Raw genomic sequence first — 24,633 nt, 5'->3', positions numbered from 1 at the left:
GGTCTGCTGTTGCCCATGCAGCAGACCCCCCCTCTCTTCGCAGCTGAAGGGTCCAAGGGAAAGACGGAGTCAATACAGCTTGGCTTCAGGTGCGTCGCAGGAGTTGCCGGTGTTGACTACAACGTCAAACCGCCTTAGGGACAGTAAGTAAAGGACCAAGATTTAACAATTCTCAGTTCCTCTGGCTTTCTGACCCAAAGTATAGGTCAACTGCTGAGCAACACAGGGCACAGCCAGGTCACTGAAGAGACGAAAAATTCAATGCAGAAAGGTGACCAACCTGAAACCAGATGGGCTGTGTCACCTCGAACAGAACCAGCCCAGACAGAAGAAAAGCTGGGTACTTCCTAAGGGTTCCAGTCTCCTGCTGGGACTAGACTCTTGAGCATCAATCCCTTAGGACTTAGCCTCCCCAAACCCTATCTTTGTTCCCTTCTGTTAGAAGGGGTAAGGGCAGGGGCTTTTTGACACATTTCACTCGAGCAACATCTCCCTTATCTTTAGCATTTTTCTTCCAATGTCCCGTAAGACCTTAATTTCTAATATGAAATCCCCTTTTCCTGTTCCTTCCTGTCTCCATTTCCAGTGTTTCACTCCCACCTCTACACTGAGCCCATTCTGTAGAGGTCTCCCCTGAACTCCTTGTTACCCTCCTATCCCTATGCTTATTTACTTATTTTTCTCAAGCATGTATACGACTGTATTACTCCATTACATGTTTCTTTTTTTAAAGATTTTATTTATTAAGTTTTAGACAGAGGGGAAGGGAGGGAGAAAGAGAACAAGAGAAACATCAATGTGTGGGAGATACATTGACCAGTTGCTTCTCCAACCCAGGCATGCGCTCTGACCGGGAATTGAACCCCGGTGACCTTTTTGTTCACAGGCTGCCGCTCAATCCACGGAGCCACCCCAACCAGGGCTGATTTCTTTTTTATTATAGCTCTTATCATTACCTGAAATGATGTCACTCAGTATTTGTGGTAGTGTAGGTTCTCGCTCTCCTTACACTGGAATGTAGTAGGCCCCATGCGGGCCAGGGCTTTGCTCCGTTTGCCGTTGCATCCTTATTTCATCCCCTTCTTCAGTCGCTTAACTGAGAACTGGCTGTGCTGTACTGAGCCAGCTGTGGAAAGAGAAGGCCTTTGGCTGATGTCAGCATTTTGGACAGGCCAAATTCTTCCTATGGCCCTGGGTATGCAGACCTTGGCCCTGATCATGCACACTGTGGATAGTCTGAGAGGTCACTGGTAAATTTGTTGTTCCTTAGAGAAACTAGGTATCGCCTTAGCCCCTTTTCCCAGTGCATAGGCGGAGCCCCTGTTCTCTTTGAGTGCTAGCATTAGAACAGTCATCCCGTTGTCCAAGGAGCTCCTCTTTGCTGGGACTTTGGCCTTACTTCACACAGAGCATCTGTGACGGGCTTACGCCATGGAAGAAGGCGAGCTCGAGAGACTGTGTGTGTTCTGCTACTTCTTGGCTTGCTTGTAACTTTCCCCTCTACAAACCCCATGTTTTAACTGTACCATGCTGCATATGGAAAGCTGGCTTCTGAAATATTACCAACACAGCCTGTTGCTTAGAACGAGCTGAGTTTCTCGCTTACCGCTTACTGGGTAGAGGGGAACAGCATCTCTGCAAGACTTCAGCAGAGGTGTCTCAGAGGGAGGGAAGGCAGGGTTAGAACTGGAGAATTGGGAGTTTGGTATAAAGTAGGTTTTTCAATGCAGAGACTTGATTAAAATTGGGTAAGAATCATAATACAACAGTCCAGGGTTGGTGGAAACAGCAAGACAAGGATTTTGAGATAAGGGATTTAAAGAACCTTAGGGCATTTCAAAATCTCTGTTAATGCTTTCCATTTAAGACTTAGTTGTTGGCTTTTTGGGGATGTTCTGGTAATGAACCATTTGCTTAGTCAGGGAAGAACCTGATAGATTTACTCTGCCTAGGAGAACTAGATTTGACAAAGGATTGTGAATCTTAAAAGATGAATAATGGTTTGCCAGAAAGAGGAAAAAAAGAGAGCGTTCTAAACAGCGCTAACATAGTAGACGAAGGCATAGAGGCTTATATAAGAGGTTTGCATATTCAGAGATTGGCTGTAACGTCAATGTAGTACAAAGAGTAACTGGGCATGAGGTAGGTTTGAGCCAAGTTGTAAAAACATTCGAAAAGCCATTTAATGCCTACTGTTTCAGGAAAATAGTTCAGGAATTTATGATTCTAACAAGATGCAGTTTTAGTTTATGAACCCCCTTCTCTGCTGTGGAAGGAATGGGGGCAGGGAGACCAGTTAGGCAGGTAGTATGCGATCCAGAGAGGACCAAGGCCTGAACTAATGCAGTGGCCATGAGAATGTCAAGTCAGGGCACGGGACTGGGTTGTGGGCCAACTCCCAGCTACGGGCACGCAAATGGCAACTGAGCAATGTTTCTCTCCTCTGCCTCCCTCCCTTCACCTCTCTCCAAAAGTAAATAAATAAAAATTTTCAAAAAGATAATAAGTAGAATTTACTAGACAGATTATGTAATTGTGGGGAACAGAAGCAAGAGGGGAGGGAGGACGTGGAATGGTGAAGGATGCTAATATTAATAACGATAGTCCTATGATGTAAGTGCTCTTTTTCCCTGCATTTTCAGATGAAGAAAATGAGGCACAGAAAGGTTAAATAACTTGTTCAAGTTTACACATATAGTCAGTGGTAAAGTCAGAATTCAAGACCCAGCTGTCTGAGGTAGAGATTGAAGTTTGGATGACTGTGTGGATAGCGCTGCCATTTACTGGGATTGAAGGATATGGGGGGGGGGTGTCAGATTTATGGGGAAGGTATTTTATTTTTGAACAGTTTGATATTGAGTGCAGCAGGCAGTTGAGTAAATGAATGTGGAGCTCCAGAGAAAGATAAGGACCAGAGCTAGAGACTTGAAAGGCATCAACATCCAGATATGCATTCAGTAGGGGCCTCAGGGCTGCCTTAGGTCAGTGGGATGCATCAAGTGGGGCTGAGAAATTAGAGGGAGGGGGTGGTGAAACAAATAAGGGGAAGCAGTAGTTTGAAGACAAATTTAACCAACTTCAAGATTTCATAGGCAATGGCTTAGACTTGGTGAGTGCCTGTTAAATTCAAGGCCACTGGTACAGCTGAAGGTGTCCTGCAGCACCATACACCTAGGGATTCTTAGGATTCTTGAGCACGTGTCTGTAGTAGGCTGAAGAAATCACTCCTCCCACCCCCCCAAAAGACATCCACATCATAATCCCTGGAACCTGTGAATGTTCCTTTATATGGTAAAATAAATAAATTTTAAAACCAATACTACCTTATTAGGTAAAATAAATTTAATAATAAATCTAATTTCAGACATAATCAAATTAAAGATCTTGAAATGGGGAGATTACCCTGAATTATTCAGGCAGGCCCTAAATGCAATTACATGTACTAGAGGGAGGCAGAGGGAAATCTTACAAACACAGAGAGAGGTGAAGTGAAGAAAAAGCACAGAAACATTTGAAGATGCTCACCTTGAACAGTGGAGTATGGAGCTGCAAGCCAAGGAACTCCAGTAGCTACCAGAAGCTGGAAGAGACAAGGAATGGATTCTCCTGCAGAGCAGCTAGATGGATTATAGCCTTGCCAGCACCTTGATTTCATCCAAATAAAACTGAGTTTGGACTTCTGACTTCCAGAACTGAAAGGGTATCTGGTTTCTGGAAGATACCTGGCCAAGTGATTGTCATGACTATTCAGGACAGAGTAATCGCCATTCAAGAACCATGGACAGACTACATCCTAGAAGAAGCTGGGTGGAGAAAGAAGCACATGTGGAAAATTGATTAGAGTTTTTTGCTGCAAAGTGAAACAAAGAGTCTACTCACAGCAGTGATCTTCAGATTGCTAGCAACACTTCTCTCTCCAGTATTAGATTGGAAAATGACTTCCGTGAGCGTTGGGACAGAGTCCTGAACACATTTTAGCCGACTTGTAAAATCATAAGGGGTTCATAAAATTGCTTCCCTGCCAGAATTGCAGAATTCCAAGGACTTATTCAGAAAAACTAAATATGCCTTTATGGATGATGAAGCCAACATAGCAATGCAATGCTGGCAGAGTCAATTCCCTACAACTTTCCGCTATGGAAGAAAACCGAGAGATCATCCATTCTTAGCCCTGCATTGTACAGATGTGAAGGCCCCGCAGATTTTTCAACCCAGCTTTAGATGTTTAGATATTTTCTCTGTAGTCCTGTCTCAGTGTCCATAATGTTCTACTGGGTCAAGCGCAGATTCGAGGCAATAAAAACATAAGTGCATTTCCAGTACATAAGTACATAGAACAACCACGATCCCTCCCCTTCCCGCCAGGGGGCGCACACTAAAATTTTCCTGTACTTCAGACACAGCTCTCCGGAGCTGTAACGGAGACCCCTTAGCAACCAGGAAATTAGCGGAACCTTGGTGCCGTATGCTTGTAGCTGGTAGAGTTGCTTTGAGGAAAGAACACTTCCGGCGGATGAGGCCACACCCTCAACTTGTGGTCCGAGCGGTTCCCCGCCCTCACGTTCCGATAGGTCACGCTGACGTTGGGAGGCGGGCTTGCGTCGGGGCCACACTCTCCCATTGGCTACTGGCGCGGTGGCGGTTTGAAGTGAGGCTCCGCGTCGCGTTGGGGACTCTGCCGGTTGTCGTGAGGCGACTACCTGAGCGTGTGGTGGAATTTCGGGGTCGAGTCAGGTTTGGGGTCTCGAGGAATGGATCGTGTGTTGAGTGCGTGGTGCGGGAAGGGGGTCAAAGAGAAAAATTTGTCGCCCCTCTGGGCCCAGCGCATCGTAGTCGCTTGGCTCAGTAAGGCTGAGTGGGACCAGGTGTCGGTGTATCTGTTCTGTGACGACCACAAATTGCAGCGGTACGCGCTGAACCGCATCACAGCGTGGAGGAGCAGGTAAGGCTCTCGTGACTGAGTGTTGTGACGCTTTCCTTTGTGGACTTCCTATAAGGGCCTTGTTCTCCAGTCTTGCCATAAATTGCCGCTGGTACCCCCATGAGTGGTTTGGCCATTGCTTCTCTCAAGTCTTCGAGGGAAAGCCGTAGCCAAACCCTCGCCCCGATCCTATTTGCGGAAAGAAAGAGGGTTCAATCTGCAAGCTTTTACCCGTATTTTTCCCATTTTGGCGGGGCGGTGTGGCAGAGGGACCAGTGTGGCTGAGTCAGGGCCTGAGGAGTAGGTTAGCATCCTAGGGTGGGTTCCCATTTGAATTCGGGAGGCTCGGGGGGAGGTTCCCCGCAAAACCACGTTTGAATGGGGCGCCTTAGTCCGGTTGGTAAGATTGATATGGGAACATTGAAGGGATAAAAGTCTCAAGGAATAAGGGTGTCCTCTAGCAGAATAAACTCAGGTTTTAAGGGGAAGAAAAGGATGTGTCGGCGCGGAACTGTTGATTGATTACATAGAAGTTAGGTGTCCTCTGCGTATCTTAGCGTGGCATAGCCTGTATGCTACTGGGTCCCGGGGACGTCACCCTTCCCCTTCCCACCTTCTTGACTCGTGTCCGTTTGTGTACACGTGAGCCCGTCTATACAGAGGCTGGCAGAAGTAGGGACACAGTTGGAAGAGAAATAATACTGCGAGTAATAAATAATAACACGAGGATAACCTGTGTTCTGCATGGTCACAACTGCAAACCTGCTTTTCACATCACCGGGTTCCGAGGTGGGGGGGGGGGACCTGTGTCGGGGACCTTGATGGTGGTGCTGGACTGTGGCCCTTTAGGTTAGGCAACGAACTGCCGCTGGCAGTGGCTTCTACTGCTGACCTGGTCCGCTGTAAGCTCTTGGATGTAACCGGTGGCTTGGGCACTGATGAACTTAGACTGCTCTATGGCATGGCATTGGTCAGGTAAGACCTCCCTGGGTAGGCGTGGACGGTGGTTTCGGGGGGGGGGTGGTAACAGTGGGCTGGGGGTAGCATGTGATCAACAAATCTTGGCTTCAGGTTCTACCCGAAGGAAAAAGCCCCGTGTGTCGCTGTGATTGATTGAACTGACAGCTATTGTTACACCCTGCCGACGCGCATTCCTCTTTTTCTTTACCCGAGAGCCTTCTCTTTCACTTTTTCGCCTTTTCTTTCTTAGAAAGCGTGGTGCGGGCGGTTCAGACCAAGTGTGATCTTGGTGGGTCTCTTCCAGCTTTGACAGGTTAATTTCTTTCTTCTTGCTTTAACGCTTTCACCCAGAGGAGCCGTCCTGAATGGGTCAGTGTCCCTGGCCATGGTTTGATGTGGGTTTTTCAACTCTGCCCCGATGTATACCTAGCACCGCCCTTTTCCCCTTCTCTGAAAGGTTGCTGAGTGGGGGAAGTGAAGGCATGGGCTGTTCCCGGCTTACAAAGTGACTCAGAGTGCATCTAGCTCTCCCATGCACATTGGGAAAAAGGCTGCTAAAAAGAAGTGTTCTCACCTGTCAAAGATGTGCTTGTGTCTGCCTCGGGGTCCTTCCTAGCTCTTCTTACTGTCCCCATTTGTTTACCTTTGCTCCCCGTGCCGTGGGACGTAGTCCTTGGTTCTGCCATTCACAACGTGGTGTGCTGTAGCCTAACATGCTGTCTAATGTGATGACTGTTTACCCTAGACTGAACTCTCCGAGGCCAAAGCAGTGTCTTATTCACCTGTATGGCTTCAGGGCAGGGCACTCTCAGTAAGTGCCGGGCTGGATGGACCCACCGCTGCTGTGCTGACACCAGCCATAAGAACAGGACAGAAGAGTCCGGGGACAGGTTGTGCACATGCAAGGTGTCAGTACAACAGCAAGGTGTTTTGAGGCTCCACTGGCGTGAGTAGAACAGTTACTTGGGCTGTGCCACTCATTTCTGCCCCAACCACAGGTTTGTGAACCTTATCTCCGAGAGAAAGACAAAGACTGCCAGGCTCCCCCTCAAGTGCCTGGCTCAGGAGGTGTGTATGACAGAGTGGTCTTGTTCAGTTTTCTTCCCCCGGGAGGGCTCATTTAAATGGGGCGTGGGGTGACATGGCCACAGAGCAAGGCTTCCTCATCCCATTACTACCAGCCAAGCCCAGCAAGAAAAGCCCCGCAAAGCCTCCGACTCCAGCTAGTAACAAGGGCACTTCCTCCCTTGTTTGTGCCTGCTATCTTCAGTGGGCTTGGCCTTCCCAGCTTGCTGGCAATGGCCCAGTGAAGCTATGGTGCCCAAGTGGGATGTATTACTGGGTGGGGACGGGAAAGAGGCGGCAGTCACAGTGCTGGCTCTCTGGGAGCTGACAGTTTGCTGGGATGGGACAAGCTTAGCCAAGCAGCATGGAAATGCCAGGCATGACTGCCCTGAGTGAGCACGTTTGGTGTGTAAAGGGCAGGAGCGTTCTCAGCCATCAAGTGCAGCTTCCTGGACAGGGTGTGGGACAGAGAAAGGGAGGGAGGGACAAGGGATATGGGGTACTCAGGGAGAGGGACTGGTATACACAGGATAAAGGGCACCTGGAGAAGGTGATCGTTGATGCTTGCTTATAGGAGTCTCTTTGTTGGCGGGATGTGGTCAGTGGTTGGAGGGGGCAAGCGTCTTTTCCGATTTTCAGGATTACCTCCTCAGAGCAGTAACAAGAATCGGGAGGCCTGGTTTCTCCTCTTGGCTCTGCCAGAAAGACTGAGAGCTTCTCTCAGGACCTCAGTTTCTCCATCTATAAAACGGGGGGGCGGGGGGCAGGGGGCGGGGGAGGCTGGGCTCCCTCATGTCTGTTTCTAATTTGGACCCTCCCTCCCTCCCCCCACCACAATCAGCTGAACATTCCAGATTGGATTGTTGAACTGCGCCATCGACTGACCCACAAGAAGATGCCCCATATAAATGAGTGCCGCAGAGGTGAGTCCCCAGGGACGACACCCATCACAGTTAGGCCTAGGGGCTTGGGCTTGGTGATACTGTAGGAAGGGAGAGGAGGGTCTCCACCCGGAGTCAGAACCAGCACTACAGTGAATCAGGTGAGGCACTTGTCTTGGGCACACACTTGAAGGGGATGTCCAAGGCTCAGCAATCACAATACATAACGTTTTAATTTGGAAAATCCCACGATGACTAAAAGCCCACAGTTTTTTAAATGAAGACAGGATTAGCGTTACTGAGTTCTCCTTTTGCTTTAAACTCCAATAAGGCTTGCCAGGGTACCGTTGTGATTTAGTTATGGAGTTTTTTGTTTTTGTTTTTGTTTTTGGCATCCCCTTAAGTTTTGTGCCTGAGGAGGAGGTGAGTGGCACTGGGTCGAGAGGTGTGAGTCATCAAATATCATGAACCCAGAGGTGCTTTGCACACTCCGTTCCAAATGGGAACCTCTGATTCCGCCTAGCCACAGCATGTTGGGGAAACTGAGATTTAGACCAGAGAAAGAGACTTGGCCAAGGCCATGTAACTAGCTAGTGGCGCTGTCCCTGTCCTTCCAGTTGCCAGTCCTGTGCCATTTTGGGCATACTATCTGCAAGTCTGGTGTCAGCTTTTTTCTAGGAAAGGCGCTAGTAAGCAGGGGAAAGCGGAGAACAGGGGGATAACCCCGAGCAGGAGGGGCTGCTCCTGGATATTGGAGGTTTGTGCCTTCTTGGAGCCAAGCCTCTTCCCTTGGGCCTTCCCATAGCGCTCGCATGCTGAGGCTGGGGCCTGCTGGGAGCTGCTTGCCTGTGGTTGCTCCTATGGCACTGCCCACCTTACCGCCCTCCTTTAGGTTGCTATTTTGTCCTGAATTGGCTCCAGAAGACCTACTGGAGCCGCCAACTGGAGAACAGTCTGAGAGAGACCTGGGATTTGGAGGAGGACAAGGAAGACGCAGACGAAGACAACCAGGAGGAAATAAAAGCCGCTGCTGTTGACACCACAGAACAGAAACCAAAGTCTGAGGATGAGCAGAAAGCTGCAGAGGTGGATGTCAAGGCTGATGGGGACGAACAAGGCGACAAGGAGATTGAAGCACATTGGGAAAAGGCTCAGAGAAATAAAGAGCTGTATGGTATGTATGATCGGGAATGGGCAGAGAAGAGCCCCGTGAGGCCCTCTCAGGCTTAGGGTTGACAGTTTTTTTTCCTTGCTCAGCCTTTCCTTTGGGGTTGTGGTGAGTCTTAACTTAAAAGAATTACTGTCACAAACCATCTTCCTTCAGCGCTGTGAGGTAGGAAAGGCAAGAATTCTAGTTATTCAAGAAACGAGGTGAGAAGGCCTCAGATTTCCATCAGCAGGAGAGGCTGGCCTGGCTGCTCTATCTGTTTCCCTCTCTGCTTTTCAGATAGAGCCCGAGAACTACTGGTGTCATACGAAGAAGAGCAGTTTAAGGTAAGAGAGTGCCCTTGACTTGGCCCCAGCCACTGCCATTTTGCCAGCTACCTGAGAGAAGTCCTGAAAAGGAATATGAAAGAAAAGTGGCAAAGCTTGGGGGAACTTCCTGGTAAGACAGAGAGGGCAATAGGAAGGAGACAAGAGGACCAGAGTCCAGTTGGCCGATCCGCCACACTGATGGAAGGGAGCAGATGATTCAAGTCTGCTCATAATCTGTTTGTCCCATTGGGTGGTGGGGAACAACTGGGCATAGGCGGGTCCATAGCCCTGCAGTACTTCAGCAGGTGGCACCCAGAGGACTTTCGTAGACCAGGTGAGCTTGAGGGGTGCTGTTTTTAGCAGGAAGGGAGGTAGCTTAGAAACCATTTAGCTCAACTCCTCCTTTTCACAGATGAAGAAATTGGAGCCATGGATAAGTGCACTGGCTCAGGGTCACATATGCAGTTAGTGGTGGAACCAGGATTAGAACTTGGGTCTCTAGATTCCCTTTCTTCCTTAATCCATTGCTTCCCCTTGGCCCAAGGGTCTCTTCCCAACTCCAACCAAATGCCTCCAATGGATAACTCAGTATCAGGGTATCTGGTGATTGGGAGCCGCAGGGAATTCAGGGCTGGGGGGAGGAGAATGAAGAGGAGAAAATCTGGCAAGTTCTGGCATTTGAGGATCAGGATATTTTTAGTTTCAGGTCCCATCGGGGAGTGGTGGGCCCACCATTGTATGCCCTGCCCTGTTCCCTTAAGGAAGGTGCTGGGGAGTCCTATGGGAAAGGATCCTGGAGGAGTGAGGGCAGGTTGCCTGGCCAAACCAGGCTGCTGATGGTACCCTCTTTGCTGGCAGGTGCTGGAGAAATATCGATCTTTACCTCCAGCCATCAAGGTGTGGAATCAGCTGCCCCCACCTGTAGACAACATCCTGGCAGAGCTCAAGGGCATTGCATGTGAGAACAGGTGTGTAACTACGTGATCAGGGCTGCCTACTTTCTAGGGTCCAGTGTCGCAACCTCACTGAAATCAGTTTCCATATCCCAGCTTGCTAGCCTCTGCTGCAGGAAGTCTCAGGGGGAATCCTGATACCCTTACACGGGGTGACCCTGCATTCTCCATGACCCTTTTCCTTTGGCCCTGCCAGCTATCAGGTTGGGCTTGCCTACTGTGAATCACGGAAATGGGCAGAGGCAGGATGTCTGTTGTCATCTGTCCACTAGCCAGGTTTGCTTCTCTCCTGCCAGTGGTATGTGGAGCTCTTGGCGACTAGGAAAAGCCCTTACTCGTTATCACTTCACGGCTCGGGCCTTGTCCAAGTTTGTGGTAGAAGACACATGCCGGGTGCTGCTGGTCTTTCCTTTTGAAATTCTGTAGGAGAGTATCAGCATCCCTTGGGCAGTCATTGGGACAACAGGAGGGGCCTTCCCAGGGCCCAACTCCTCAAAAGACTAAATCCCTCCCCACTTGGCGTGACCATGACCCTTTTTCCTCTCCCGCCAAAAATAGTGCTCAGTTCAGCCCAGGGCAGACAGGCAATGTCTGTCTATTCCTCTCCTCTATCGCTCTTGGGGGCTTGCTACCTAAATTCATCTGGGAAGGACTTTGGGGAATGTTCCACCGAGAACCTGTGGAGGCAGCGTTAGGCTTCGCAGCCAGGGAGGAATGAATCCAGGATGGAGCAGAGAGTGTGGGAAGGTGGCGTGTAGGTGACAGGGTGGGCCTCGGTGACAGCCTGCAGTGCAGGTTGGGGTTGCCCCTGGCATTTTCCTCACTTCCAGGATACTATTAGGTCTAAGAGTGTTTTCTCAATCTTTGCCCAGCCTCCGCTTCTTGGCCGCAGCCTTCAGCAAAGGGGTGGTGCTGGCCCCCTCAGCAGCTGGGAGAATGATCCCTGTGTCTGCTTTGTTGTGCTGAGCAGCCAGCTGACTGGCTTCTTTAAGTGCTCTTTCTGGTCGCTGACCTGGGGAGATAGATGGAAGGACAGACAACCTCTTTCCTTCTTTAGCCTTGTGGAGGGTGGGATCTGAGCATGACAACTCTGTGTGCATTGAGATACCTTGGGAACTGGGTTCCCCTCTAGGCCTGTTCAGCTAGAAGACCCTCTTTTGGGGAACTGCAGGCTCTGGAGGAGATAGCTGGCTGTTGCTGGTTTCGGTTTGTGCTAGATGGGGGTGATGAATTACTCTTACAGTCTACACTTTGAACCCTATAACTTAGTTTTGGATTCTTTGGGCCCGTAGGAGCCCAGCAATGCAGTCCCCAAAGTTTCTGTTTCTGGGATCTGAAAGAGAACAACTGGGGAGGGGAGGGGTAAGAGACCAGAGGACTGTGCAGAGAAACAGTCTGAGCAGGAACTGAACTCTTAAAATCCCTTCACCCGTTGACTCCAGACATTTAACTCCTCTGTGGACCTGAGACTTTCGTGCATCTGGGCTTTCAGGTTTGTTCAGTCACTGCCGCCCTCGTCATGGGCCCTAGGTCAGCATGTGCTTGGTAAATGCTTGTTCAGAGCCCACTGATCCCAGTGTCTGGCCCAGCCCCTTCCCCAGGAGGCCGAGGCCTGAGATCCAACTGTCCATGGTGCTATTTCCCCCCGTGCTGCCCGGGCCAGTTGAGCCAGAGGCGTTAGCTGCTTTGGGAGTGGGTAGGGGAGTAGCAGAGGGTGTCCCACCTGCTTCAGTTTGCGTAATTGAGCATCATCTTTCCCCAGGGAGGTCGTGCTAGATGCTTTTCTGGATGATGGCTTTCTCATCCCCACCTTTGAGCAGTTGGCAGCTTTGCAGATAGAGTATGAAGGTATGGTCTTGGGGGCTCACTGCTGAGTGGGCCTGGGCTTGGGAGAAAGGCTGTTTGTTCCCCGCCATTCCATAGCCTCTAGAAGCCCCACTGGGCTGAGCAGAACAGGTAACCCCACTGATAAGCCCACACTGGGCTTTGCTTAGGGGGCCTAGAATTGGGTGGGCAGGGGTAGAGTTGGAGGAGGTCTTAATGCTATTATTGTGCTATATTAATTGTGACTTAGCCACTTTCTAGTGAGCTAGAACAGCAGAACTGGAAGGGCCTTGTGAGGCCATCTAGTCCTACATCCTCATGTTACAGATGGGCAGACTGAGGTCCCGAAAGGGGAAGGTACTGACCCAGAGTCACACAGTGAGTTATTGACAGAGCTGAAGCTAGAACCAGAGCTCTTTTGCATGTATACTGTCAGTTGTTCGTTGTCAGATACTAACTAGTTTCTCTTCCTGCTGTTCTGCTCCCTTCTTCCCTCCTGTTCTGTTATGGCAACTCTTGTTTTTTTGATGGTGGGGTCTCTTCTCTTTTCCCCACTCTCCTCCCCTTCCTTCCTCCTTTCTCTCCCTCCATCCCTCCTTTCGTTCTTCCCTCTCCCTCCCTTTCCCTGTCTCCATTTATACTCCCATACCTTTCTGTTTCAATGCATGACCCTTCCGTTCTTTCCTCTCCCCTTCCGTGTCTCCGTCTGCACCCCCACATCTGCTTTTTGTTTCAATGCGTGACCCTTCCTTACCACCAGAAAATTTGAACTTCAGAGATATCGTGGTACCAAAGCCATTCTCTCAATTCTGGCAACCCCTGCTGAGGGGCCTGCACTCCCAGGCCTTCACACAGGCCCTGCTGGAGAAGATGCTGTCCGAGCTGCCAACCTTGGGGAACGCTGGGATCCGGGCCACCTACATCCTCAGATGGACCGTTGAACTGATCGTGGCTAACACGAAGACTGGTGAGGGAGATTAGCCCTAGCCTCAGGGCCCAACACAGCCGAAACAAGAGTGTCCGCTTGCTGTTCTCAGCTCTGCTGAATAGCACCCAGTGGACACATCCCTTGTTAAAGGTTTAGGTTTGCCTAAGAAGGGGCCCTGCAGTAGCAGGGAACAAATTTCCCTCCGCCTTTTTCTTCTCAGAGGCAACTAAACTGAGCTGGAGGCAAAGGGCTTCCAAAATGCTTTGAGCAATTGGGAGGTGTAGAGTGGGGGAGTCTGGGGGTGGGGTGGGGAGGGACAGAGTCAGGTTTTTCAAAGTACAGGGTTGGGTTGGGGTGGGGACCGTTACGGGTTCCTTCTCCTGAGGCCCTCTCTTCTCTCTCAGGACGGAATTCCCGCCGATTTTCTGCAATCCAGTGGGAAGCAAGAAAGAGCTGGAGGCTCTTCAACAGCTCTGCCTCCCTTGACTGGCCCCGGATGGTTGAGTCCTGCTTGGGCTCCCCTTGCTGGGCCAGCACCCAGCTCCTGCAGCTGTAAGTCTCTTTTGAATTCCGTCGGTTAAGAGGGTGAGGCCCTGCAGACCTTAGGGCCACACAGCCCTAAAGTGGTAGAGTTAGGCCCTTGCAAGCACAGCTATCCCTTCTCCCTCCTACTAACTGACGGCAGAGCTGAGTCCAGTATGAGCATGGGTGACACAGCGCCCTTGGAGTGCTTTGCACAGTGGCCTGGACAGAGCAAACGCCCAGTAAATGGTAGCTGCTGTTCATTATTGAACCCAGTGTTCTTACTCTAAGCCCAGGGCAGTCTCCTCTCTTGTCCTCCCAAAGTATCCCTCTCTTAGATGCTCTGCAACATTCAGTGGCTCTGTATTGCCTTGCGGATACGTAGGCTTGTTAGCCTGGCATTCAAAGATCTTTCTGACTCCGCCCCAATCTGCCATGGTTAACCCCACTTCATTGGATTCCTCTTTACCCCATCCCTCCTGGGCGCTGTGGTCTAGCTGAAGATTGCACTGTTTCCTGTAATTACCTGTGGTTGTCCCTTCCATTTTCCTTGTCACTTCCTCACCCCGAGCCACTTCCCTCATACTCATGGAAGGCTTTAGCACCCAGTTCGCTTCCTGCTTTCTGGAGCAGTATCTGTTTCCTTGGAATGATCCATCTGACACTTTGCAGCTCCTTGACTCCAGTAACCTTCACTCTCTGTGACACTCAGCATCCCACTCAGTGGTCTCTACCTCTTGTCCTTCCAGTCCTCACCCTCGCGTCCCACAGCATCTGCTCTTTGCCCACGCCCAGATCTCCCTCCTTGCACTTCCCGCCTCCCTCCAGCCTGCTTCCCCTTGGTCCTGTGGTTGATCGCTTCAGCCACTCATCAGCACCCTTGACTCTGTGCATCCTTTGGGCATATCTGACCTGCGAACCCCCGAGCTGGGATTGATCCCAATTCTGCTCCCCCCACTCCTCGGCCCGAGGAGCTGAGCCCTGTTGGAGAAAAGCCCAGAGCCCTGCGGACTGCTGCCACTGCAGAGGTATGATTTTTAATCTCAGGCCAGACCTTAGTTCTGCTTACCTGAACTTTTTCTTGTTTGCTGCCCATTTTCCTGTTTCCTGACTATTCTAAACCCTTAGCATTCACTTTAAAGCACCCCCCTGCACCTTTCACCTTAGCTTCCTCAAGCACGTGGAGGCATCCAGCAGGGCCCCCTCGACCCAAGATCCAGTCCTCCTGAACTGATCTGTGGCTACACTCAACCCATTTGCCAGTGTCAGGATGAGGTGGCCTTTCCCCACCTCAGAGCCTTTCCGCCACCTGTGCTTTGGAGCCACCTCTGCCACTTCGCTGGGGCCTCATGCCAGCCTCTCCTTTGTCTCCACTGGCTCTTGTTTTTCAACCTATGAATGTACTTGAGTGTTTCTTATCTTAAAACTACAATAACAACAACACAAGCAAAACGTGCTTTGCCCCTGTGTCCTTCTGTTGAGTTAGCACCAGCTTGTCACTGCTTCCTCTCCTGTCACATCTCCAGAGAAAATCTTTACTCAGCAATCTCGATTTCCTCACTACATCTCACTCCTCAACCTGCCACAGTTTGGCATTTATGTCCATAATGCCTTGGACCTCGTTACCTTGTCTGTTGCTGTGTCTGCGGCATTGGTGCTCTTTACCCCTCCCTCCTTGAAGTGCCTGTGCTTTCTTACTAGTTCCTATCAAGTGCTGAGGCCCAAATCTCTTTGTCTAGCCCAGGCCTTTTCCCCAAGGTTCAACCTCCTGTATTTGCCGGCACATCAGACCTCTCCCCTTGGGTTGCCCAGGGAATTGACTATGTCTGAAAGAGCATTGGTCATCTTACACTCCACGCCAACCCCAAAGTGGCCTTCCCCCTTGGATCCCTATTTCGCTTGCTGCTCACACCATCTCCTGTCTGTTGACTCTCAAGTTCTTCCCAAACCTGAGGTTTTATGTTGTAGTGTCTCTTTCCCTCTCTCAGACTAAGCTTTTCAAGGGCAAGGGCAAGGGCTCGGCATTAACCATGTGTGCCCCAACACACCACCCCAAACCACGTTCCAAATACCTCTCAGTAAGCATTTTTTAAAAAGATTTTATTTATTTTTAGAGAGAGGGGAAGGGAGGGAGAAAGAGAGGGAGAGAGACGTCTGTGTGGTTGCCTCTCACACGCCCCTCAACTGGGGACCTGGCTCACAACCCAGGCATGTGCCCTGACTGGGAATTGAACCTGCGACCCTTTGAAACATTTTTGAACTAGACTATACTCTGCTGTCTTGTTGCCAGCAGTGTTGTCTTTGGTGGGAGCTAAGTCCATGCCAGGGAAAGGAATGAAGGGAGAGTCTGGATGCCAAGACCCTCTTAGTCCCCTGATGCCCCTTCCATACAGTCAGAAAGGCTTTCTTGAGCCTGGGGGCACAGTAGTAGCTTGTAAGAGAAAAAAGCCTCGTAGAGTCAGCCAGGGCAAGACCTGCAGGAGATGGGACTGAATCAAAGACCCCAAATCTCCAGATGTGTATGCTCTAGACTGGAAGTGATGTGGATGGATGGGAAACTGGGAGGAGAACCAAAAAAAGCCTGGAGGGGTCAGGAAAGCATTACAGATGAGGAACTGGAGCATTTCAATTAGAGCACAAGAGAATAAAGGAGGTTTCAAAGGCAGAAGGAACATGGCATGTCTATGTCATGGGGGAGGGAGTGAAAAGAGCGGCACGGAGAGGCTTGGATAGGTGGCCTTCAAGGTACTTTGCGAGCCTAAGTGCCTGTAGCGTGGAAGCTGCTGGTCTTGGAGAAGTCTGGAGCACAGAGATCTCCCCGCCCAAGCATGCCAGAGGGATGCGACACGTGCCAGCACTAACAGCAGCTCACTTGGGTACGATTTCTTGTGCACGGATCCTGCTTTTCCCAGATAAGCAGTGAATCTAGGCCAAATCACCCCATTACACAGATTGGGAAATGGGATTTTGCCATGTATTATGCTTCAAGCCAGTAGCAAGTTCTGCAAATCAGACCTGAGGTGAAAATCCAGATATCCTATCCTTACTCCTGTGCTCTTTTTACAGTATTCCACTAGATGGCACTATTGCCCAAAGCGTGGGTTATCAGGCACTTAAAACGTTGGTTTTTGTTTTCCCCAGAGGAAAATATAAACATAGCACCGGCAATTAAATGTCAGGCGTGGTGCTGTGTTTTTAGTAGAAATTATTTCATTTGACACAGCAGTCTTTGAAGGTGGAGGTGTAAGATCCCTATTTGACAGATAATAAAGATATTGAGATTAGGAGGAGCAAAGTGACTTATCCAGAAGTCACATGTCTTATCGATAGGGCAGGGATTTGAGCACAGGTCTTGTGAGTGCACCTTCTTTTCTTCCTTTATTAAAAAAATTTTTTATTCATAAGCATATTTGATTATGCTGTTACAGTTGTCCCAATTTCTTTTCCCTTTGCTCCACTTATTTATTTATTTTTAGAAAGAAGGGAAGGAAAAGAGAAAGGGAGAGAAACATCAATGTATAGTTGCCTCTTGTGTGCCCCCAACTGGGGACCTGGCCTCCCTGTGCCTTGACTGGGAATCGAACCTGTGACCCTTTGGTTCACAGGCCAGTGCTCAGTCCGCTGAGCCACGCCAGCCAGGGTGCACCTTTTCATAAACCTCCCCTGTGACCTGACAGACCCGAAGAAGGAGATGCATTTTAAGATTCCCATCACCCCTGCACCAGAGTGGGCAGACTAGACAGCTCCAGATAGCGGGTGGGCAATAATAAAACAACGGTGATACAGCACCTTGCCAATATCAAGTGCCTAGGAATATTTATTATTCATCATACTAATGGACCACAGTGAGAGGGAAGAGAGTTTCTCTCTGGCTCTTCCTCTCATAAAGCTGGAAGCTTTTCAAGAGCTTCCCCCTGCCGGCCAATGTCAATTCCATTTGAGCCAGTGTCCTGTTGGAATATGAAATCAGCCCTGCAGGGGAGGTCCCCCAGTCTCCCAGTAGAGTCACTAGCCCCCCAGCACTGCCCCCCATGACCAGTGACCAGACACCACTCATATGTGGCCAGTCTGCCCATGGAGCACAGACAGAAAACAGCCCCCTCAGAATACATGGCCCTTCAAGAATGGCCCACAGTTCAAACTGGGTTGGCTACCCCTGGAAGAAACATATCCATCTGTCCCCCGACGCTGGCCTCCGTCAGTGACCAGGTGCCTGCGAGGGGCCTCGTTCTGTGTGAGGTTCCGCAAGGCGTGCTCACCCTCTTCTGTCCCAGGGCTCCGTATCTGCTGGCGGTTTAGCTGTGACAGCTGTCTTGTGTGCACCACCATGTCCTCCTCTGAACCCTCCTCTGCCTGGCTCCTGCCATCTTGTCACCCAGCTCTGCTCTCTGTCACAGCTTCTGTCCCTCCCACCTCCACGGCCCGCGCCCTAGGTCAGCCCTCACCGACTCTCCCTGGCCTCCCTGCCTGCAGGCTGCCACATCCCGGCCATCAACGTGGCCACCCTCCACACGGGTGCCATGACAACGTTCAGCACCGCACCTGGCACCCGTGCTCAGTCACCAGGTGACCCCTTCTGCCCAGCACACACACTGAACTTCGGCATTCTGTCCCTCCCCCCACAGCTCCTGAGCACAGCCCTCCCCCCGGAGCCGGGCTTGTCCCTCCCTCCACACATTCACAGCTCGGTGTGGTCGCTCTTGGCTCTGCCCGAAGGCCTCCCCGGGGCTTTCCTGCCGTCCAGTGCTTTCTTCCTTCCCCAGCTCCGGGGTGCCCGAGCTCCTCAGTGCTCATCTGACGTTCCTCCTACGTCCCGCTTTGTCTTGTCAGCGGCTGCTCTTTTCCTTGTTTTCCATTCCAGGCTGGGCTGTAGTGGTTCCCAGAGAGGGATCACACTTCTGTTCTGCTCCAAAGGAGCCCAGCGCACTTCCAGGCCTGTCTTTGGAGCTCAGGACGGATTGCTCAGTTGGGCCAGAGAATCTGCCGTTCTCCTGTCCAGCCCTGTAGGCCTGTTTGTCTAGTTTGTGTATTCACATAGCATTTAGGTACAGATTAGCATTAGCTATCATTGCATGCCCACCGTGTGCCAGGCATTTTGTTAGTCAGATGCCATTATTGTCCTTGTTTTACTTAGAATGTAAGGGAGCCACAGAGATGAATCATGGAGCTTGTTCAGGGTCCATAGTCTTTTTTTTTTAAAGATTGTATTCATTAATTTTTGGAGAAAGGGAAAGGGAGGGAGAAAGAGAGGGAGAGAAACATCAATGGGTGGTCCCCGAACTGGGGACCTGGCCTACATCCCAGGCATGTGCGTTGACTGGGAATCGAACCAGCAACCCCTTGGTTTATAGGCCAACACTCAATCCACTGCGCTGCACCAGCCAGGGCTAGGGTCCACAGTCTTGTAGTTGTGTTCCGTCTGCTGTGCTGCACAGCTTTTCAGAAGTGGGTCTGGAAGTTCAGAGATAAAGTTCAAACTGTGGAGTGGTGGATATGTTGTGACTTGACTTTTTGAATCTTGTTTACCCTACCCCTCCCTTTGGGCAGCATGTTCAAAGCCATGGGACAGTTCCTGCCAGATGAGGAGCAGGAGAAGCTGCTGCACATCTGTTCCATTTATACCCAGAATGAAAAAAGCAGCGTGGTGCAGGAGGGCTCACAGGCCTCCACCATTGGGAAGGCCGCATACACCGTGGACAACCTGTTTCAGAGCCTCACACCACCTGGCTCCGACCCCGGGCCTGGAGTAGAAGGGCAGCCGCAGGAGGAGGAGAAGAACAGCATTCCTGACATCAAGGAAGATGAGAAGGCAGAGAATGTGGTCTTGGAAGACCAGGTAGAAATGGAGGAAGAGGGAAGTGTTGACCAAGGGATGTGGGAGGAAGAGGAGGAGGAGGACGACGACGATGACGACGACGATGATGAAGATGAAGATGAGGAGGAGGAGGAAGAGAAAATGGAGGTGGGGCTTTTCCCTTCGGCGGAGTCCTCTGCTGTCGAGAATGCCAGGCTCCTAGCCCAGAAAAGAGAAGCGTTGCAGGGCTCTGTTTGGCAAGTTAGCTCAGGTAAGAGGCCTGGTGCCCACTCTCCCCCGACACCCATCTGCGTTCTCAGGCTGCAGAAGAAACGGAAAGTAGCAAGAGGCAGCCCCTGGGAGGCAGCCTACCATATGTGTGACAGCTGGCTTCCCTCTCCCTTACCACTAAGCATGTAAGTGCTAGGGACCTGAACACTGCCCTGCTCCTGGCTACTTCATGCACAGAGCACATTCAGAGGGGATGGTGTGGGACCTGTGCTGCAAAACGGGGGACGAAGTGACAGGCAGACAGTGGGCAGATGTCTGGTTCTGCATGTGTTCGTCACGTGCAGCGATGCCGGGCACAGAGGCAGAGCAGTGCTTTCTGTGTATATGTGGATGGGCGTGTACACATGGAGTGGGGTGGCGAAGAGACACACAGGATTTTGTTGTGGGCATGAGAAGGAAGGAACCCAGGGGCATTCAGGCAAGAGGAAGTGGAAGCGAGATCAGAATAGAGGCATGGCTTTTAGGAGGTGAGCATAGAAGTTAGTGAGACAAAGCCAGGGGAGGGCAGGGAGGGTTGTGTGATGACAAAGTGGGGGACCATGAGTCTGATCCTCCTAAGGGTGGCCCTTTTTAAAAAAAACAATTTGTTTGCTCCTTTATTTATTTTTAGAAAGAGGGGAAAGGAGAAAGAGAGGGAGAAACATCACTGTGTGGTTGCCTCTCACTTGCACCCCCAACTGGGGACCTGCCGTGCAACCTAATCATGTGCCCTGACTGGGAATCGAACCAGTGACACTTGGCTCGCAGGCCGATGCTCAATCCACTGAGCCACAGTGGGAGGGTGGTGTTTTGACGGCTCTCATTTACATGAGGGAGCAGGGACCTTAAGGCAGGGAGACCCCAAAGGAATGAGCAGTCTGGTGTGTGTGTGGGCACATGTGTGTGCGCCCACACATAGATGTGGAGTACTGCCTGTGTGATGGAGCCTGAGGGAGGGGAGGCAGTGAGGAGCTGAGGGGGCAGGGTGGAGCTTTTGGCCCCATGTGGATGTGCGTGGAAGGGCTGTGGCACAAAAGCCCCGAGCGCTAGGGGTGACGGCACATGTTTGTGTCTGTGTGATCGGGTTTGTGCCTGCGCGTGCCAGACAAACCCAGGCACGGTGGCAGGAATATCTTAGGGCAGGAAGGCCTGCGTTCGTGGGCGAGGGGCATTGACACGGGCAGCGCGTGCGTGTGTTTGAGAGAAGGGGCTGTGAAAAGAGCCCATCGGGAGTCACTGTCTGTGCACGTGTGTGCACGCACACACGTGCTCGCGCAGCGCAATGAGGAGGGGATGTCTGGAAAGGCGTGAGACCGGCAGTGAGACAGCCCTCCCGAGATCTCCTGTGTGTCTCCCTGCTGTCCGTGAAGGAACATGCGCAAGGCTGTCAGGCTGGAGAGGCAGGGGCAGCGGTGTAGACGGCGCTGGTGATGTTAGCGGCGGGGGGAGCACAAATCAGTGACTTGGGCGTAGGGTCCCTGTGTACGAACGTGTCTGCCTGCCCAGGGCAGTGCGCAGCATCAGGACAGGCGCCACTTCCCTCCTGTAAGAGCACCAGGCCTGGGGAAACAGGCAGGCAGGGCAGCAGCCCTTCCGGAGGGGCTTGTGCGGGTGACACCCAAAGCTAGTCCCGGGTTGGCACTTCCCAGAACTCTAGCGGCCGGAGGACAGGGAGAATTCTTTGGGTACCAGGGAAACGCGGAAGGCCAGGAAGTGGATGTACTCGGAGAAGCTCACTATTTGAGGCTTCACTTGAAAACGCTGGATGTGCTGGTGTAAGGACGGGGACGGACATTTAGTACAATGCTGTGTGGGTGGCATTTAAGTAACAGAGCCGAGGACAGAGGGTGCCTGACACAGTCCACTGCTAGGTACAGTGTCTGGTTGGGAACATGGAAAGGCGAGGCCATTAAAAACCGTTCCCTGTCCCCTTTGCCATTGCTTCCTGCGTGTGCGCATGCACGTGGGCACACAGTAACAAAGTGTCTGGGTTTTGTGCCTGTGAGTGAGAGATGTAGGAGGTAAGGTATGAAATGGGACATTCGTGGAACGGGGAGCACTTGGTCTGTGTGCATGTGGTGCTCAGGTGGCCGTGGGGCTGGAACGCTCAGCGACACTGCGCGTCTGTAGAGAAGGAACGAGGTTTGGGTGTGCAGCTGGGGGCCATAAGGCCTTGCAGGGGGCGGGGAAGCCTACTGTCTCTGAGAAGTTCCCCCTGAGGTGGGCTGTCAGTCTTGCAAGCCGACGCCACTAAGAAGTGGCGTGGCCTTCAAACCCGTCATAGAGTTTGTGTGTCACGTGTAGGAAATGTACATCCTCCAGATACTCTGACGTGTCTGTGGGTTTGGGGAGGAGGTGAGGTGGGAATGTGGGGGCATGTAGCCATTCCAGGACATCTGTGTGGAAATAGGGGTGCAGGTGAGAGGCTGACATGGTGTACACCCAGGTCTGAGGGTGTTTGTGTCTGTGTGGGGACGTGTCTGGGGATGTGGCAGAGGAGTGGAGGGGAATGAAGGTGTCTGTGCTGTGCATGCTGTGCGGGTGCTGAGGGTGCATGGGGTGTGTGTGTGAACAGCACGGGAAGAAGGGCCTTAAAGGCTGTATGGGGGAGTGTGGCCGGGGCGCGGGGCGCTCACGTGGAGAGGCGCTCAGCGGAGGTGATGCACAGAGTGAGGCTGGGTGGACAGAGCCCGTGCCCAGTGGGCTCAGGGACGGGGGCGGGTAGACCGGGGAGGTAGGCCTGTGCATTGGTCTAAGAACTGATCAACCCTCTCTTGCTCCCTTTGCTCCACAGAAGATGTGCAGTGGAGCAACTTCCCCATTGGCCTCATGCCGGGTCAGACCGAGGACCCATCAGAGCTGATGCTGGAGAAATATGACACCATGTACCTCTTGGACCAGCCTGTGCTTGAGCAGCGGCTGGAGCCCCCCAAATACAAGATGAAGTGAGTGCCTGTGGCCGCAGGGTTTCTCACCTTTTTCTCTGCCTCCTGCAGGATGGATGGGGGGAGCGAGGGAGGACAGGAGGGGCGGACAGGACACAAAGAGGGCTGGATGGGGGACACAGATGTCCCCGGTCAGAGCCTAAATGGGTGAAGTGTAAGTTCCAGTCCTGGCTGGGCCTTTGCCATGGCTCCCAGCTGCTAGTGGGGGCAGCCAGTGTGGCAACCACATGGAACTGGTTTGGCAGCCTTCTCACATTGCATCTGCTTTTTGTCCATGTGCGTGCATGCGTGTGTGTGTGTGTGAGAGAGAGAGTGTGAGGAGAGAGTTCCATAGCTTTCCACAGGTACTCTAAAGGGTCTACCACTCCCAGAAGGTCAAGAACGGATGCTGTAATCCAACTTCCTCACGTTCCTGAGAAGAAAACGGGCCTGGCAGCTGGCCAGGCCCAAGGCAGTGCCATGAACTGGCTGTCCGAGGCTAGGGAACAGCAGGCCTCTTGGAGAGGAGAAGGGAGGGAGGACGCAGCTGGGGAAGCCATGTGGGTTGTAGTTGAGAGGGGGGCCCACATGAGAGACCTCCTGTCCCCTTGGGTGAGCCGGGCTTGATGAGGACCGGGGTATCAAGGGTGAAGTGTGGGCAGGCAGACCTAATTCCAGAAGGAAGCTGATTTGGCTCAGCTCCCACACCGGGAGTAGAGAGGCTTCTTCCCTGGAGTAGGGAGGCCGCTTCTGCTATAGCAGGCTTCCCTGCCCCTGACTTGGCTTTATGCCTTGGGCAAGTCCCTTTTCATCTCTAGGCCTTTTCATGTCTGTAAATTGGTGGGTAGTAGGAGGGAATGGGACTAGGTCATTTGTAAAGGTTTTTTCAGATGCTGTACTGTAACCATGGACCTGCCTGAGAGAAGCGATCGATGATGGCTTTGCTCTGAGCTGTCACCCTCATCTACGCGGAAGCCCCACTGACCTGCAGAAAGCAGGGGAAACCGCAGTGTTCTGAGCAGGGCCAGGGAGGAGGCGGGCACAGTGTCTCCCGAGAGCGATGTTGAAATCCTGGCTTTGGAGCTGGGCCTTGTCCCGTAGCCCAAGCCTGCCCTTAGGCCCTTTCCTCAGCTCTTGGAGGTGGGAGGGTTCCAGCTTGGGGTTCTTGGGGCTCCCAAGAGGTAGGGCCTTGAAAGAAGGTCTGTTAAGGCAGCCACTTAAAATATCTTCCTGTGGGCAGGGTGGCGTTGGACGCTGTTCATACCTCAACGAAGATCTCTCTGCTTTAATTTGGTTTATACACTGGGACTCTGCATAAAATTTCTTTTTTTTTAAAGGAACAACTAGGGAATCAATTGAAGGAGAAGAATTAACTTATTTTTTAAAAGATTTTATTTAATTTTAGAAAAGGAAAAAGGGAGGGAGAAATAAAGGGAGAGAAACATACATCTGAGTATATCGATCGGCTGCCTGTCACATGCCCCCAACTAGGGACCTTGCCTGCAACCCAGGCATGTGCCCCAGTCGGGGATGGAACCGGTGACCTTTCGGTTTGGAGGCTGGCGCTTAAATCACTGAGCCACAGCAGCCAGGGCTGCATAAAGCTTCATCTGAAAAGTTGTGCATCTCCCCTCCCTCCCTCAGCTGATGGGAGGGCGGAGCCACCACCAGAGAGGCTGTCTGAAGTGGTTTCTCAGATTTGCTCTCTTCTGTTCTTTGTGAGGCCAAGCAGGACAGTGAGTGGGCCCTTCCCATAGACACCCAGTCAAGCACTCTTAGCCCTTGCAGAGCCTAGAGCCGCCTCCTTGCCTGACGGCCTCCCCGCGCCCCTCCCCCCGCCCCCCCACAGCACTCTGGCCCTGACCAGTGGCAACTGTGTTGATGGCAGCAACAATGCGGAGGGCCTTCTCTGGACGCCGAGCCAGCTGCAGAGGATCAAAAATAGCGTGCAGCTCTTCTGATGGCCACCTTCATACCACCTCTGCTGGGGCAGGTGCCTTCCCTGCAGCACGCCTGACGTTCTGTGAAGCAACCCAGCTGCATCACCCCAGCTTCACCACGGTGTCGTTTTCATCGTTCCTGTTTGTTTTTGTTTTAAATACAATGAGCATCCAA

General features: G+C 51.7%; 1 protein-coding gene across 1 annotated transcript; it reads left to right on the top strand.

Moving 5' to 3' along the window:
* Window positions 1-4,620: 4,620 nt before the first annotated feature.
* LAS1L (LAS1 like ribosome biogenesis factor) lies at window positions 4,621-24,633 on the top strand. Its single transcript, XM_090263990.1, has 14 exons — window positions 4,621-4,942; window positions 5,771-5,896; window positions 6,880-6,949; window positions 7,788-7,869; window positions 8,720-9,001; window positions 9,275-9,321; window positions 10,162-10,271; window positions 12,019-12,104; window positions 12,408-12,458; window positions 12,841-13,047; window positions 13,413-13,560; window positions 19,078-19,595; window positions 22,389-22,539; window positions 24,386-24,633. Exons 1-14 carry the CDS (start codon window positions 4,752-4,754, stop codon window positions 24,477-24,479), a joined length of 2,163 nt encoding a protein of 720 aa, XP_090120116.1. The 5' UTR covers window positions 4,621-4,751; the 3' UTR covers window positions 24,480-24,633.

This window comes from Furipterus horrens, unplaced genomic scaffold (genome assembly GCF_987537825.1).
Source record: "Furipterus horrens unplaced genomic scaffold, mFurHor1.1.pri manual_scaffold_17, whole genome shotgun sequence".
In the NCBI taxonomy this organism is placed as follows: Eukaryota; Metazoa; Chordata; class Mammalia; order Chiroptera; family Furipteridae; genus Furipterus; species Furipterus horrens.
The sequence above is the reverse complement of the archived record's forward strand: the minus strand, read 5'-3'. Positions and strand labels throughout refer to the sequence as shown.